At 49.6% G+C, this 13,950-nt stretch overlaps 1 protein-coding gene across 18 annotated transcripts in view; it reads left to right on the top strand.

Annotated features, from left to right (window-relative positions):
- Arhgef10 (Rho guanine nucleotide exchange factor 10) overlaps positions 1-13,950 on the top strand; it is a 99,442-nt gene that overhangs the window by 17,853 nt on the left and 67,639 nt on the right. For 10 of the 18 annotated variants that reach the window (XR_003479613.2, XM_027387761.2, XM_027387762.2 and 7 more), the window contains 5 exons: positions 2,826-2,916; positions 6,830-6,994; positions 8,049-8,330; positions 10,573-10,636; positions 13,490-13,566. Coding sequence is in view for 17 of the 18 variants with exons in the window: in XM_027387763.2 (XP_027243564.1) it covers positions 2,826-2,916; positions 6,830-6,994; positions 8,049-8,330; positions 10,573-10,636; positions 13,490-13,566 (679 nt within the window). In the remaining variant the exon portion in view is untranslated. Of the gene's footprint in view, positions 1-2,745; positions 2,917-6,829; positions 6,995-8,048; positions 8,331-10,572; positions 10,637-13,489; positions 13,567-13,950 lie in introns of all 18 variants that reach the window. The other 8 variants (XM_027387758.2, XM_027387757.2, XM_027387759.2 and 5 more) reach the window with 3 other exon arrangements.

Genomic DNA, 13,950 nt, shown 5'->3' with positions numbered 1-13,950 from the left:
TCCACAAGGGCACGAGGCCCCGTGAAAGGCATGTCTCGGGGATGGGTCTGTGTTCACAGAACACGGCTCATCTGTGTTCTTTCTTTCATGAGACCATCTAAGTCTTCAGCACCCTGAGTCCTCAGTAACTTAGACCTGTTTTGGCTCCAGGAATAAAGGTGAGAATGAGGTCACGTGAGCTCTGGGAGATGGGACGGTGCTCATTCCAGTAGCCATGTGTTCCTCTTGGAAAGGCAGCATGGAAATAGTGTCCCTCTCCTAGTGATTGTGATATACCTGTGCTCTTTGCTTCCTGTTGCTTCCCACCACTTACCAGGAAGAAGTCCTCCCACAAATCCCTTTGTTCTTTCTATTGAAACCCTTGGGTGTCCAGCAAGCATTAAGCAGGGTGCTTGCTAGGTGGAGTCACAACATCAGTCACAGACGTTGCCTAGCAAGGCAGCAGTGTGCATGTGGTGTCCTGCCAAGGTGCCTCACACTGAGATGTACACTTGCCACCTGCATGGGGTGTCTCGTCTACAGCCCCTCTGAGAGAGATTCTGCCTCTCATGGGTTCCAGGTGAGCAGCTGTTGCACAAAGGTCTCAGTAATTGCCCAGGTCTTGTTGTCAGGCAAAGGGCTTTGGCCTCTACCCTAGGCTCTGGACTTTCGGGCTGTACTCCAAACACTTGCCCTCATTATCACCCTGGTGAATCTTGCAAGTCCTCAAGCTATAGTGTCTTCCTCTGAAATAATAGGGTTTGCTCTCAGAGCTGTGGTGCAGTTTACTATCATTGGTAAGACAGTCAAACCTGGCTGTGGCTCACCACATGTGTGACAGAGAGACCCAACACCACAAGTGTCTTGTGGTGGAGGGATGACATGGGTTTCGGAGCTGAGACAACAGGTACCCACTGAAGAGGCCTAGCCACTCAGATGGACATCTCAGCAGCTTCTAGTGCCCACAAAGGCAGGATGGAGCCACATGAGCAACGTTTCATGGCCAGAGAGCACATGCAAGGTTGGAAGGCAGGACTCTGTGTACTGGCAGATGATAGGCTTTGCATGGGCAGCCAGATTGTCTTCATGAGACCATGGTTTGGCTCACTGGAAGTGCCAAAGCCAACACCAAGCCTACTAATTAGGATGAAAGAATTCACTGGGCTGGTTTGGCATCTTAGATGTGAGGTGCAAAGCTTTGTCTACTCTCTCCTTGTCATTGAGCAGCAACTACGTGGAGAACCTGTGGCTGAAGAGGCAGGGGTGCCACTCACTGGGTTTTGCAAACACATGCTCGACACTGGCACAGAAGCATATGAAGAAGGCCTCAAAGCAGTTTGCTTTTCTTCCTGCTATTATGGTAGAATCCAGGACTGGTGTTGAGTTGTCCTATGTGGGATCCAGGGCTGGTGTTGGGTGGCCCCTGGATGAAGCTAGATGGGTATTGAATGGTTCAGTGTGGGTCAGACTACCCTTCTCACAACATACCATTTCTCAGATTCAGTTTTTCTAACACATGTAGAGAATGAAGCACAGAAAACAGGGCAGAAAAGCAGCCCGTGGAGCTTGGCCCTGAGTCTTCAGTAACTTAGACTCCAGAGGTAGTTAAGAAAATGTCAGTGTTGTCGCTGATGGGGAACAGGTTTTACAACACTCCAGTCCTTCACCTCGAAGGGGATGAGAGGTTATTCTGGAACCAAATGTGAGTGTTTGTGGCTGGGAGCAGATTTGTGTCTCTGTGGTAGCAAGACCTGTGTTATAGCAACAACAAAGGAAGTTATGAATGAAGGCACTTGGTTACCCCAGGTGGGTGAGTTCTAGCACAGTAGAGAAAGCTGCTCTAGGCCTCTGGTGCTGTCTGATGGCATTCTTAATCTTTGGGGTGGTGGAGGCTAGGAGTCTGTCTTAGTCAGTGTTCTGTTGCTGTGACAAGACCCCATGTCCGTGGCAACTCTCATAAAGGAAAACATTTAATTGGGGCTGGCTTACACTTTTAGAGGTTCGGTCCATTCTCATCATGGTGGCGTGCAGGCAGACATGGTGCTGGAGAAGTAGCTGGAACATTCTGCATCTGGATCTGCAGGCAGCAGGAAGAGAGAGAGTGACACTGGGCCTGGCTTGAGCTTCTGAAACTTCAAAGTCCAGCCCCCATGCCACACTTCTTTAACAAGGCCACACCTGCTCCAGCAAGGCCACTACTCCCTATGAGTCTATGGAAGACATTTTCATTCAAGCCACCACAGGGTCTGTTCTATATTTATCTAACAGTCACAAGGGTGGTAGGTCACACACGGGGTGGAGGTGGGGCAGCAAATGGCTTCTTAAGGGCTAAAATAGCCCAAGATAATTGGGCTCTGGACTTGGGAGTACTCCAATTCTCCATAGTCATTGTGTTGTGGTCAGTAAGCAGCCTTGCAAAGTGTTGAATGTAGTTGCAGTTTCCGCGCTGGTCACGTCAGTTAACACTACTAAGGTTTTGTCTGAAGGAAGAGGAGACACTGTTTGGTTTATGTGTTGACTTCTCCCCTTAGAACATGGTGTGAAATCTAGCAAAGACCTGCTGTGGTGTCAGTTGAGAGGGCTCTGGCCAGGGCCTCGGGTTCCAAAACAAATTTCCTGGCTGTGGTTCAAGGTGAAGTCCAGCACACTGAGAACCCTTTGTTTGCTTTGCACTGGGTTGTCCGTCCTAGGGAGATTTGCAACTAATAGATGGTTAAGTTCTGTCATCACAGCTGAGAGTGACAGTGATCTCTTTCCTTGTTGCAGGTTGTTGCTAGAAAGCCCCGACTGGTGTCTCCTGGGAAAGTTTTTTATGCCAACTTGATGGACAATGTTTCTGCTTGCAGTGGCTCCTGTCCCCTGATGCCAGCCAAGCGTGGAGAAAGGAGGTGAGGCTGAGCATGGACCAAGAAGAGCCTTCACCTCCTGCCCCTGCAGGTAGGGATCTGCTTCCTTAGAGGTGTCCTTTCATCTGGTAGTCCTCAGGGTTCTGATGGAGGACTCCAGCTTCCAGAATCACTAAATCGCTACTGCTTGGCATGGGGCAAGAAAGAAAAGGTTCATATTGCTGTATAGATGGGGCCTGAGCTTTGAGCTTTGTGCCTGTGGTTTGGCAGTGTACCTGGGTGCCAGTGAGCTAGCAGCCTATGTCCCAGCATGTGATCGGCATCTTGGATTCCATGAGGTTTCTTTGGCTTGATCCAGTGTGGGTCACACCTGAGGTGATGCGTAGCCCACATTTGGGAATAAACTCTGCCTTCCAGTCATGTTCCCTCAGGAACTGGCAACCTCTTGAGCACTGGGAGTGGACTGGGGCAGTGTTGTTCCTGCTTCCTTCCCCTGTGGGCAGCTCAAGGCTAAGCTGCCTTCTATCTGCTCAGTTGATAGAGACACAAAAAGGAACCGTTGGTTGGTTTCTTTTGAAGACTGTGTGTCAGGGACACTGGTACCCACCCTGTAGATGGAGAAGGGGGGCAAGATCTGAAGTTTAGAGTGAGCTGTGGCCATGAGGCAGCTTAACCACATGAGGCTGGCCATTCCTCCGTGTGTCCAGTACACTGCAGGTATGGACTGAAAGGGGCTTACCTTTGTCTTACACTTGGCTCTGGCCCTCCTGTCCCACTCTGTCTGCTGCATGCGAGCTCTGGGCCTATGTGGTGACACATGGGAGTCACAAAGAACATGCATACAGCCATTTCCAAGAAGCATCTAAGACCTGGAGATACCATGAAAGAGCAAGGTAGTGAGCTGGGTAGATAGAAGATTCCAGTGCAAAGGCAGTGACACTGCCACTACAAGGGGGGACACCCCCCCATGTGGGTGAAGGTTCAGGCTAAAAGCTACACCTGCTGGGGTTTTCTACACCCAGGATGCATAGGATATGAAAACAAGTTCCGTTCCAACACCTCTCTCCATGAGCATTTATAGGCACTAACAATTGCTAGTGGGGGAGAGAGGTTTGATTTTCTTCAGTGGTATGCAACCTAATGAAGCTCACTGGATCACACACACACACACACACACACACACACACACACACACACACACACACACACACACACACACACACAGAGACAGAGAGAGAGAGAGAGAGAGAGAGAGAGAGAGAGAGAGAGAGAGAGAGTACAGAGAGGCAGATCTATCAGTCATGTGGAGTGAGGAGGAGATGAGAGAGTGTGAGGGAGGGATGGGGATTATTATGTGAAATAGCTTTGATCAGGAACAGCTTCACTCCTTTCAGACCACTGGGTTGCAACATGACAGTGAGTATGTGAGCCAGGCGGTGGTGATGCACGCCTTTAATCCCAGCACTCAGAAGGCAGAGGCAGGTGGATCTCTGTGAGTTCGAAGCCAGCCTGGTCTACAAGAGCTAGTTCCAGGACAACCTCCAAAGCCACAGAGAAACCTAGTCTCCCCAAAAAAAATCTCTTGAAAAGACCCTTCAGAGGGTCTTTTCAAGTGAGTGCCAAATGGTCTGGGACTGTGAAGGTGGTACTGAAAAGGGAACCTCAGTAAGTAAGGTCTAGTGTAGCATGTGACTGCATCACTTAACTCCATTGTTTTATGTGGAGAACAATGTGGAGTACAGTGTGGCTGGGACACATTACCTCTTCTAGACCTCTGTAATCATCTCTAGCCATCCGGGCTCCTCATCCTGGAGCTCTGTTGCTGCCCTGGGGGTCACTGAACAAGCCCCCACTATTGATGGTCTTGGTTAGGCCAGTGTTGTCCAGCTGTGCCAGCTGTTGGAATGGGCTCCCTGGTTCTGGTGGGCTGCAGGCCAGCGTTGGCATGCTTACCTTTCCATCAGCCCCACTTGGCGGCTAAAAGGGCCCCAGGTTGGATGAGCAATTTCCACCCCCCTCCCCAGTTTACTGCCCTGCAGGGGAGAAATGCACAACACAAAACTTTGGTGGTGGGGATAACACTCCACCTGTAGGTGAAGCGGTAGTGTTTTGTCATTTATTCCTTCTTCAGACTTCTGTTGAAGCTCATATGCCTTCCAGAAGCTCACTAGCACAGCTTTCAGCTTCCTGATGATTTTTTCCCCCTGGAAACTCTGGCTTAATACAATCATGGCACACTTGCCTCGGGGTGACCTGGACAGACCCACTTGTCTGCTTGTTCCTCGTTTCTTTCTTCAGTGCTTTACGAACCCGATTTACATGCCAGTCTGCGTCATTCAGACCTGCTGGAGCCTCTCCGACCCCAGTGCGAGGTTCTGCAAGGCCAGTGAAGCCTTATGCTAGTCCCCATGCTGAATCAACTTCTTTCTTAACTCTCCTGCGAACACAGTCCTATTAACTCCAACACTGCCATTCTTGTGACTGGTTGCTCCATTCACACTTAACCCTTCTTTGTTGTCTCCCAGTCCGTGATACTAACAGGAACCTCAGCTAGCAATAACCAACAGCCCATGAGCCATTCCACCCAGGACCGATTTCCCTCATATTGCCTCAGGACACCCAGCTTCTGTTTCTGAGGGGTGAGTGGTCTTGTCTCTAGTTTTCTCTGCTTCCACCACACCACACTCACCTTGATCCCATCCACTACCGTCTCACACAGCCTCGAAAGCCATGCTCTTAAAGGATCCTAGCTTGAAAGTCTTTGCCAACTGAAGCTATTCAGGTGCAGAGTGTTGCCTGATTTTCATGGTTTGCTGTCTGTGCCGTTATTAGGCTCCCATCATTGAAGATTTTCTTCTTCCTCTATATTGAAAACCAGATCAGAGGCTATTAGTGCTTCTGTCTCACTCTGTCCTTTGCTGTCTGATTCTACCTGTGGGTTCCCAAGACTTTGGACCCCAGGGAAGACTCTTCAGGAAAAGATGCCACTTGGACTTCCCTTCATCCCACTGTCTGTAAAAGCTGGCATCTCCATCTCTTTCTCCCTTTTCCCACTTCTCCTGCAAATCAGAGGCCGAGGCAGAGGGTGGCATCATCGACATACCTTACCCCATTTGAATTCTTTCATTGCAGGGCAAGTTCTCTCTGGCTTACAGCTCAGCCTCAGTCACATGTCTCACTGCCTCGGGCGAAGGCTACACAAGAACTGCCAAGACTTGCCTGCGATTCTCTTCCATACACGCTACCTTTATGGGTTACAATATATTCTCCAGTCTACTAGCTGGTTTGTTGGGTGTCCCTATAACTGTGTGCGATTGTGTTTCATCAAGGAGATGTGCTACCCCATACCTCAGAGAGGAAGACAGTGCTGGGGTGGAATCCAGAACAGTTCCAGTGCTAGGCAAGGTGTCTGCTGCTAAACTACACCCCGCCCTGAGAAACCCTACGTGATGTAAAATGTGTTTATTTCAGCAGTGCTTTCTTTCCCCACCCCCGCCAAAAGAGCAGTCTGGAACCATTCTAATTGTGGGGTTAAAAATTACATGCCACTCCATTTTGCCAGGGGATGGTGTGAGGCGTGTCATTGTGAAGATCAAGACAACGGGCTTGTCCGGTGGATAGAGCATCTGTTAGTAAATCAAGACCTCCTCTCTTTACTTTGTGTTAGTGTGGCAAGGAGAGCAGATTTTCCTAGATCCTGAGTCACAGCACATACTTCAGATGCTGTGATGCTGTTTTTCCTCTTCTCCTCTCCCTCTGTTTTTTTGTTTTTTGTTTTTTTGTTTTTCCACCTTTTCGGTAAAGTGCCTGCCAAGGGACATCATAGCTATGATCCAAAGTCCCGTTGCCATCTCTAGTGATGCTGCCAGCCGCTTCCCCAGGGACTGGGCTCAGGCTCTCCACCTCTCCTGCTGCTTCTCCTGAGTTTGTCCTGCCCAGGGAGGTACAGATGCCGTCCTGGAAGCAAATGTCAGCATTGTGATTTATGCTATTTTAATCTTCAGAAAATGAAGTGAAATATGACACCAATAACAATGAAGAGGAAGAGGGAGAATTATTTGACTTTGATAGTGGAGACGAAGTCCCCGAAGCAGATCGGCAAGCCCCGTCGGCCCGTGAGGCCACAGGTGCTGAAGCAGGCGCTGCAGGCGAGACCACCTCCCCTGCAGGTCAGTCACACAACCACACTGCGCTGGGTCCTGCAGAAGGCGCCCTGGCCTCTCTGTGCTCACAAGAGCTCTGGTAGTTTCCATCCCTGTAACAGCAAAATTCCCCGAGGTTTGAATATGAGCTTTGTGTGGGTCCACACACAGAGGGTCTGGGTCCGTAGTGTAGGAGAGCAAAGCAGAGCTCCTCTCATGATGCTACTCCAGAAGCAGAGCAAGACTCAGGGAGGAAAGCTGAGGAGGCAAGATAGCCCCTTGAAAGACGTGCATGTACAACTCCAGTACCCCCTCCCTCCAGCCAGGTTCCACCTTTCAGTGTCCCTATTCAGATTGGCGCCCATGAAAGGGTTACCAAGATCCATTCACCCCCTCATAGCGCCACCTGCTGGGGACCAAGCCTTCAGCCTGTAAGCCTTGGGGTGGGGGTGGACTTCAAGTGCAAATCATGACAAGGACAGTTTTGGAGGCCAGAGGAGTCTATGTGATCCGATGAATGAACTATATGCAGCTTTGGCTGATTTTTTTTTTTTTGTATCATTTTCCCTCAGTTTTTATTCTTGTTGCTCTAATCCTCCACTTGTGTTTTAGAGACAAAAATCTGCTATTTTCTAATAGACGCTACTTGCCATTTTATCACTGTTCATGAACTGGGATGGATTGCCTTGTCTGAGTTCGTGTTTTTCAAGTGTGGGGGTAGATCTGGGACTTTGGCTCATTAGCCAGACAGAATGCTTGCATGCAGCCGTGGCCGCTGGTTGAGGACCAGCATCCACCTCCTCTGTCCCCAGCCAAATCTCTCCATGTGGTTCTTCTTGTTCGGTACGCTGTACCTGGAGCCTCTGGGCAGAGTCTCTTCCATCTGTGCCCAGGAGTGAGGCCAGAGCCCCATCCCAAAATGTACCACATGGGCCTGGGTCTCACAGCTTCCTGTGGTGATCTAGGAATGCTGGGGGTCCTGACAACAGTGATGGGTGCAGGGTTCCCATGTCCTTGCTATAGCCATGGGGACCACACACATCCTTTACACCTTGTTTGCTAACTTGTCTCTGTCCTCTAGGAAATGGAACTGAAGCTGAGCCTGCCCCCGAGGCTGAGCCTGCGAAACTTGCAGTCCCAACGAGAGTGAACCCATATTCTGTCATTGACATCACACCATTCCAGGAGGACCAGCCACCATCTCCAGATGCAAACACAGAGGAGGAAGGGGTGGGCCTTCGTGTGCCTAGTGGTTACTCTGTGCCTGTGCCCTGTGGCTATGCTGTCCCGTCTAACCTGCCATTGCTGCTGCCTGCCTACTCCAGTCCAGTCATCATCCGAGCCGAGTCTGTAGAAGAGGAAGGTGCGTGACCCTAAGCTTCACACAGAGACAGGGCACTTGGAAAATGAGCCCAAGCTAATCCTTCTTATAACAGTTCAAGGGCCAGTGAAGGGACAACTCGGAGGCAGCTGTGTGTTCTGGAACCTCTGGACTCTGCACACCAGGGAGAGCTTATGTGGCCTTTACTCTAGAACTGTACTCTCCATCACTGTTCTAGAATGTGTCCCATCATCTCCTAATCTGTGCACCTCAGAACAGAGTCTCTAATCCTCTCTGGGGTAAAGGGCCAAAAGACAAACATGCACACCTTGTCCTTAAGTTCTGGGACTTAGTGCTTATACAAAGCAAAACAAACAAATACATAAATGCATAAGCAGAATAGATTGCTGAAAATCATGATGAAATATTTTTTAAATAAGGCACTTTAAATGGTATTGAGTTATTCATCACTTTAGAATGATAGATTTTTCCTTTCCCCCTCAGTATTGAGTTTGAGCCTGGAGCCTTGTGCATGCCAGGCAAGCAGTCTGCCAGTGAGCCACGCTCACAGCCCTTTTTGACTTCTTGTTTTGAGACCAGGTCTCACTAAGTTGCCCATGTTGGCCTTGAATTCACTCTATACCCTCGATAGTCAAGAACTCATGATCCCCCTGCCTCAGCTGCCCCAAGTAGCTGTAGCACATGCTTGGCGTATAAACACATTTTCTTTGACTGCAAAGACCGTCAGTTTTAGACAGCTCCTGCTCTGTTAGGCAGGGGTAGGCACTGTAGGTCGTGGTCTAGCCTTAAAATTTATGGTTGGTTTTGGCAGGAAGTATTACTCTTTAGAACCTTCTGTTGTTTCCAGTATTCAGAGCTCAGTTGTCTCTAAAGATTGTTTTCTCAGTTACTGACTGTAAAGGAAAGAACCCCCTGGTGAATTTTCCACATAACTGTAAATCAGAATTCTGCCTCTGAGCCTCCCCAACTGTGAGAAGAATGTCTCACTTTGGGCATCCTGACAGTGTTCCTGGAAAGTAGAGACCCATGAGATGGGAGAAGGAAGTACTCAGCAGAAATGATTTGGTGAGGGACTGAGTTCCAAGATGCTGGCCTCTGGACTTCGGGTAACCATGTCCTACCCTAGAGGAGGGGCTGCTGTGTTCCACAAAACTTACCCAGGACCCATATCCTCAAGATCCCGCATCTCACCCAGAGCTGGCAGCCCAGCTGGAGCTCAGGCCTGGCCACCTGGGGAGAGCCAGTCCTGGAGAAGAGCTCTGATCACTGCCAGCCCTCTGCTGGCCAGAGAACCCAGGTGCCCCACTTCCTGCACCTGGTCCCTTGCCTGTGTCTTGGAGGGCCCACTTTTCACCCTACTTCCTAGAAGCAGGTTCTTGCTTGCACAGAACAGTGCAACGGGCATGGGAAATCGTTGGTAGCATCCTGTAAGGTCCAGGGGAATATGTGTCTGTGTGAGTCAGAAATGGGAGGAAACTGCCAGTCTGACCTGAGAGTGCCTGGACATAGCTTGCTTGTGTGAGGAGGAAGTTTGGTTTATCACGTCATAGCCCCTCTGTCCACTGTCATTTGGGTTTGCCAGGTGCCCCTGTTGTAAATCAAGTAGTGACGTCATAAAAACTCAGAACTGCGAGTGCTGCGTTAGCTTTAAAGAGGAGAATGATGGGCTCCTGGCTTTCCAGGGTTCATCCCATGGTCACGGGCTGCACGCAGAACATCATAGAGTGGTGGAGGAGCATAAATGGAACAAAGACACTTCCATCATGGCGGCCAGGAAGCCATTAGAGACAGAGGCCTTGAGAAGATGCCCCCCAGGGCATTGCCACCCTGTGGCCTGCTTTCTCAGACTAGGCTCCACCTCCAAAGGTCTTCATCACTTTCCAGTAATGCCATCAAATTATGACCCCATTGGTGGTTAACTTTTGGTGTCAGTGCCTTTATGGTGTCACTCACCCCTCAGTGACTGGATCGCTTCAATCTGGGAGCCGTGACTTCAGTGCATGAGCCCCCCGGGGACACTGTATCCAAGCCTGACATGGCTTGTGCTTCCTCCCTCCAGTCCTATGTATCATGTGCTTTTGCATTTAGTCTGTGTCACAGACCTGGTACCTCACATTCTGTCATGATCCTGTCATGAGCACATTTTATGTAAGAGCTGAACTGTTGTGGGTGAGAAAGAAACATGAAGCCATTTAAGGATTAAAAGTCAGCTGTGGAAACATTTTGTCAGGTGCTAACCACTGTCCATCTTTTCTCTTGGCAGAAGCAGCAGAAGTTTCGGGAGATGGGCAGTGCAATTCCCTAAGCTCCGAGGACCTTCCGAACAGGTACCTCTGCTAACCCTAGGTCTTCTGTGTCTGTGCCCTTATGTTAAGTGCTGGGCTCACCCCACTGGACTCTCCCGCCATCTGAACTGCAGGAGGGCACTGCCTTGACCCTCTGGGTACTAACGTCATGGGTTGTACCTGCTTCTAGGCCCTCCCAGGAGCCACAGCCTCAAAGTATTCCGGTCTCTCTGCAGCATCAGTACCAGCTGTGACATGGTGACCAGCTGTGTCTTCTCTCATTCATCAGGCCATGTGACCCCTGGGTGACTGCAGCAGGTCTTAACACACTGTGCCTTCCCTTTAGTTATTAAGGATTAAAGGATCCTGAACTTGAAATCCTAGAAATCACTGGAATTTCTGGAGAGAAACAGTCACATGCCGAGGACACTTTATCTCGTGGGAGTGGCACAAAGCAGGCCCACAGAGACCGTTTTTCCGAAACGGCAGTTCTGTATGTGATTCGAATTAGTAGTTAGTTCCACCATGGAGGCTGAGACAGAACAATGGTGAGTTCTAGACTAGGCTGCATAGTGAGATACTGTTTCCCCAAACCAAAATCAGGACTGGGGAGATGGCTTAGTCAGTGAAGTGCTTGCCACACAAGTGTGAGGACAAGAGTTCAACTCCCAGTACCAGCATAAAAACCAGGTGCAGGACACAGAACTGTAACCCTAGCCCTGGGAAAGTGGAGACAGGAGAATCCCCTGGGCTTGCTGGCCAGCCTGTCTAGCTGAATCGGTGAGTGCCAGGTAAGACGTACTCTCACATAAAGTACAGTAGTATGTGATAGAAGACAGCCAGTGTCAATGGGTGCTCTCCACACACAGCATTCATCTGCACCTAAACACAAATATATGCACATGTATACACATACCACCACCAACAAAAATCAGGAGAAAAATGACTGTTCAGATGTCATTGGAAGTGGAAGGTCCCCTCCCTTCCATGTAGTCCATCCCTCTGGTCAGTGAAGAACCATTTCTGTTCTGTGTGCACATGTTCGGATGTCTGCTGTAGGGTGCCTCATCCCCCACCATCCCACAAAACATGGATCATTTCCTAACTGTGCCCTGTGGACATACCTGTCTGCTGCCCCCTTCCCCATTACCAAGCACAGGACCAGTTCCTGCCTCTGTCCTGTGCATACATGCATGCACACCCTCCGTGGTCTCACTTTCTGCTCTTCTGCCATAGTTAACCCTGATCCAAAAAAATATTGAATATGTTAAATAGAGCATTATAGTGTGAGCACTTACCAAGTTTTTAATTGCCTGCCCTTCAGAGTAGCACATGAGAATTCTACCATTCTTTTGTTCTTCCTTTTTTAATTTATTCTTTTCTCATATATTACATACTAACTGCAGTTTCTCCTCCCTCTCCATCCCCTGGTCTCTCCCTACCACCTCACCTTTCCCCCAGATCCACCCCCACTATCCCCTTCCCTCAGCAAAGAACAGGCCTCTCAGGGACATCACCCAAATAAGCTTGGCAAGCTACAATAAGACCAGGCATATATTCTCACACCAAGGCTGGACGAGGCAACCCAGTAGGAGGAAAAGGGCCCCCAAAACATGCAGAAGAGTCAGAGACAGTCCCCACTCCCACTGTTAGGGATTCCACAAGAACAGCAAACTACACAACCATAGCTTATGTGCAGAGGACTTAGGTGAGACCCATGCAGGCTCCTTGATCTCCGTGAGCCCACTTAAGTCCTAGTCAAATTGTTTCTGTGGGCTGTATTCTTCTAATTCTTGACCCCCTCTGGTTCCTCCAGGCCTTCCTCCCCCTTCTCCGTAGGACTCTGTAAGCTCCTCCAAATACTTGGCTGTGGGAATCTTCACATGCTCCCATCAGTTGCTGGATGAAGTCTCTCTGGTCCCTCTAACGATGATTATGCTAGGCTCTGGTCCAAGAGTTCTGCCATTCTTAGGAGACAGGAGTCACTCCTTCACTTAGCATGGGCACTTGGTATGGCCTCAGTAGGAAATAGTGGTTCCTACAGGTTCCGATGCTGTCTGGTATGAGCTGTCTGTGGAGTGTGTCACTCCCAGAGAAGGGGGTGTCAGTGAAGACCTTCACCAACCTTCACCCTGACACCTCTTTTGGGATCTTACTACTTGCACATTTCCTTCGAACTTCTAACAACCAAGGGATGGTGCAGGCAGGGGCCTCAGTTGTATGGCCCTGCCCTGACAGGCTGGGTTGCTTCTTCAGTGACCCTTCTCTTTGCTGCTTGTATTGGCTTTTTGGAGACCTCTGTGTATTTCTGCATAGTCACCCTATTTCTTGACTCTTCATTCCCCTCGAATTCTTCTGTACTTCTGGGCGGTTGCCTTTGTAACTGTCCCAGCAGGAGGTGGATGTCTTGGGGTCTGTCACCCTGCTACCCTTCTGTCAACATGTTGAGACCTCACAGTGACAATTCATGTGTCCAGTGAATCCCTTTCTGTCAATCTCTGTAGGAAGTGTCACAGTAGCTTCATATAGTGTAAGACAGAATTCCAAGTGCCTGTCAGCCTGTGACTATCCCCCTGGGGGTATAGATAGTTCTGTGGTCCTGGAATTTTCCTCCTACAAACCTGTTCTGGAGAAAGAGAACAGGGGCCTTGCACAGTCAGGTGGCTTCATGGGTGACCTTCAGGTTGTATAGAAAACACTTCTGACACTGCTGTGTGTGTGTGATCACTGATAGAGTTATGTCTATAAACTTGAACTTGGAATTCTTGTAGTTGTGTCTGGGATGACCTACAAGAAACATAACAGTGTGTACACACATCAATACTCTAGGTCATTCTGTCCCCCATGACTGGTATGCTTCTCTGTGATCTCAATTCATGATGTCTTTACTTCCAGTGGTGATCAAGGCAGCCAAGAAGGCAATGCCCTGACCCGATGGGCAGCTGACCCTGCCAACACAGCTTGGATGGAGAGTAAGTACCACTGATCCTGGCCTGCATCCCCGCCCCTGAGCGCCTAGGTCTTGACAAAAGATGGTGGTGGGTGTCCTTTCCTGGCTGAGACCAGATCAGGAGCTTTAAAATGCTCTTATTTACTTGAGTACTAACAAAAGCTTATGTAGAGCAGTCGTGTGTGTGTGTGTGTGTGTGTGTGTGTGTGTGTGTGTGTGTCCCGGACTCTGAAGTGGCCTTTTGCCCTGTGTAGTCACAGCTCTGCACCAAGCACCGCCCCCGTTTCTTCCTGGTACAGTCTGGTTTCACAGTATGATGGGGAGGGAGCTAACGCTCTGACCCACCGCCCATTATCAGCTCTTCTGCATTGAGACACCATCGATGCTTCTTGGATTGCCTCCGGAC

This window comes from Cricetulus griseus, assembly GCF_003668045.3.
Source record: "Cricetulus griseus strain 17A/GY chromosome 1 unlocalized genomic scaffold, alternate assembly CriGri-PICRH-1.0 chr1_1, whole genome shotgun sequence".
Taxonomy (NCBI): Eukaryota; Metazoa; Chordata; class Mammalia; order Rodentia; family Cricetidae; genus Cricetulus; species Cricetulus griseus.
The sequence above is the reverse complement of the archived record's forward strand: the minus strand, read 5'-3'. Positions and strand labels throughout refer to the sequence as shown.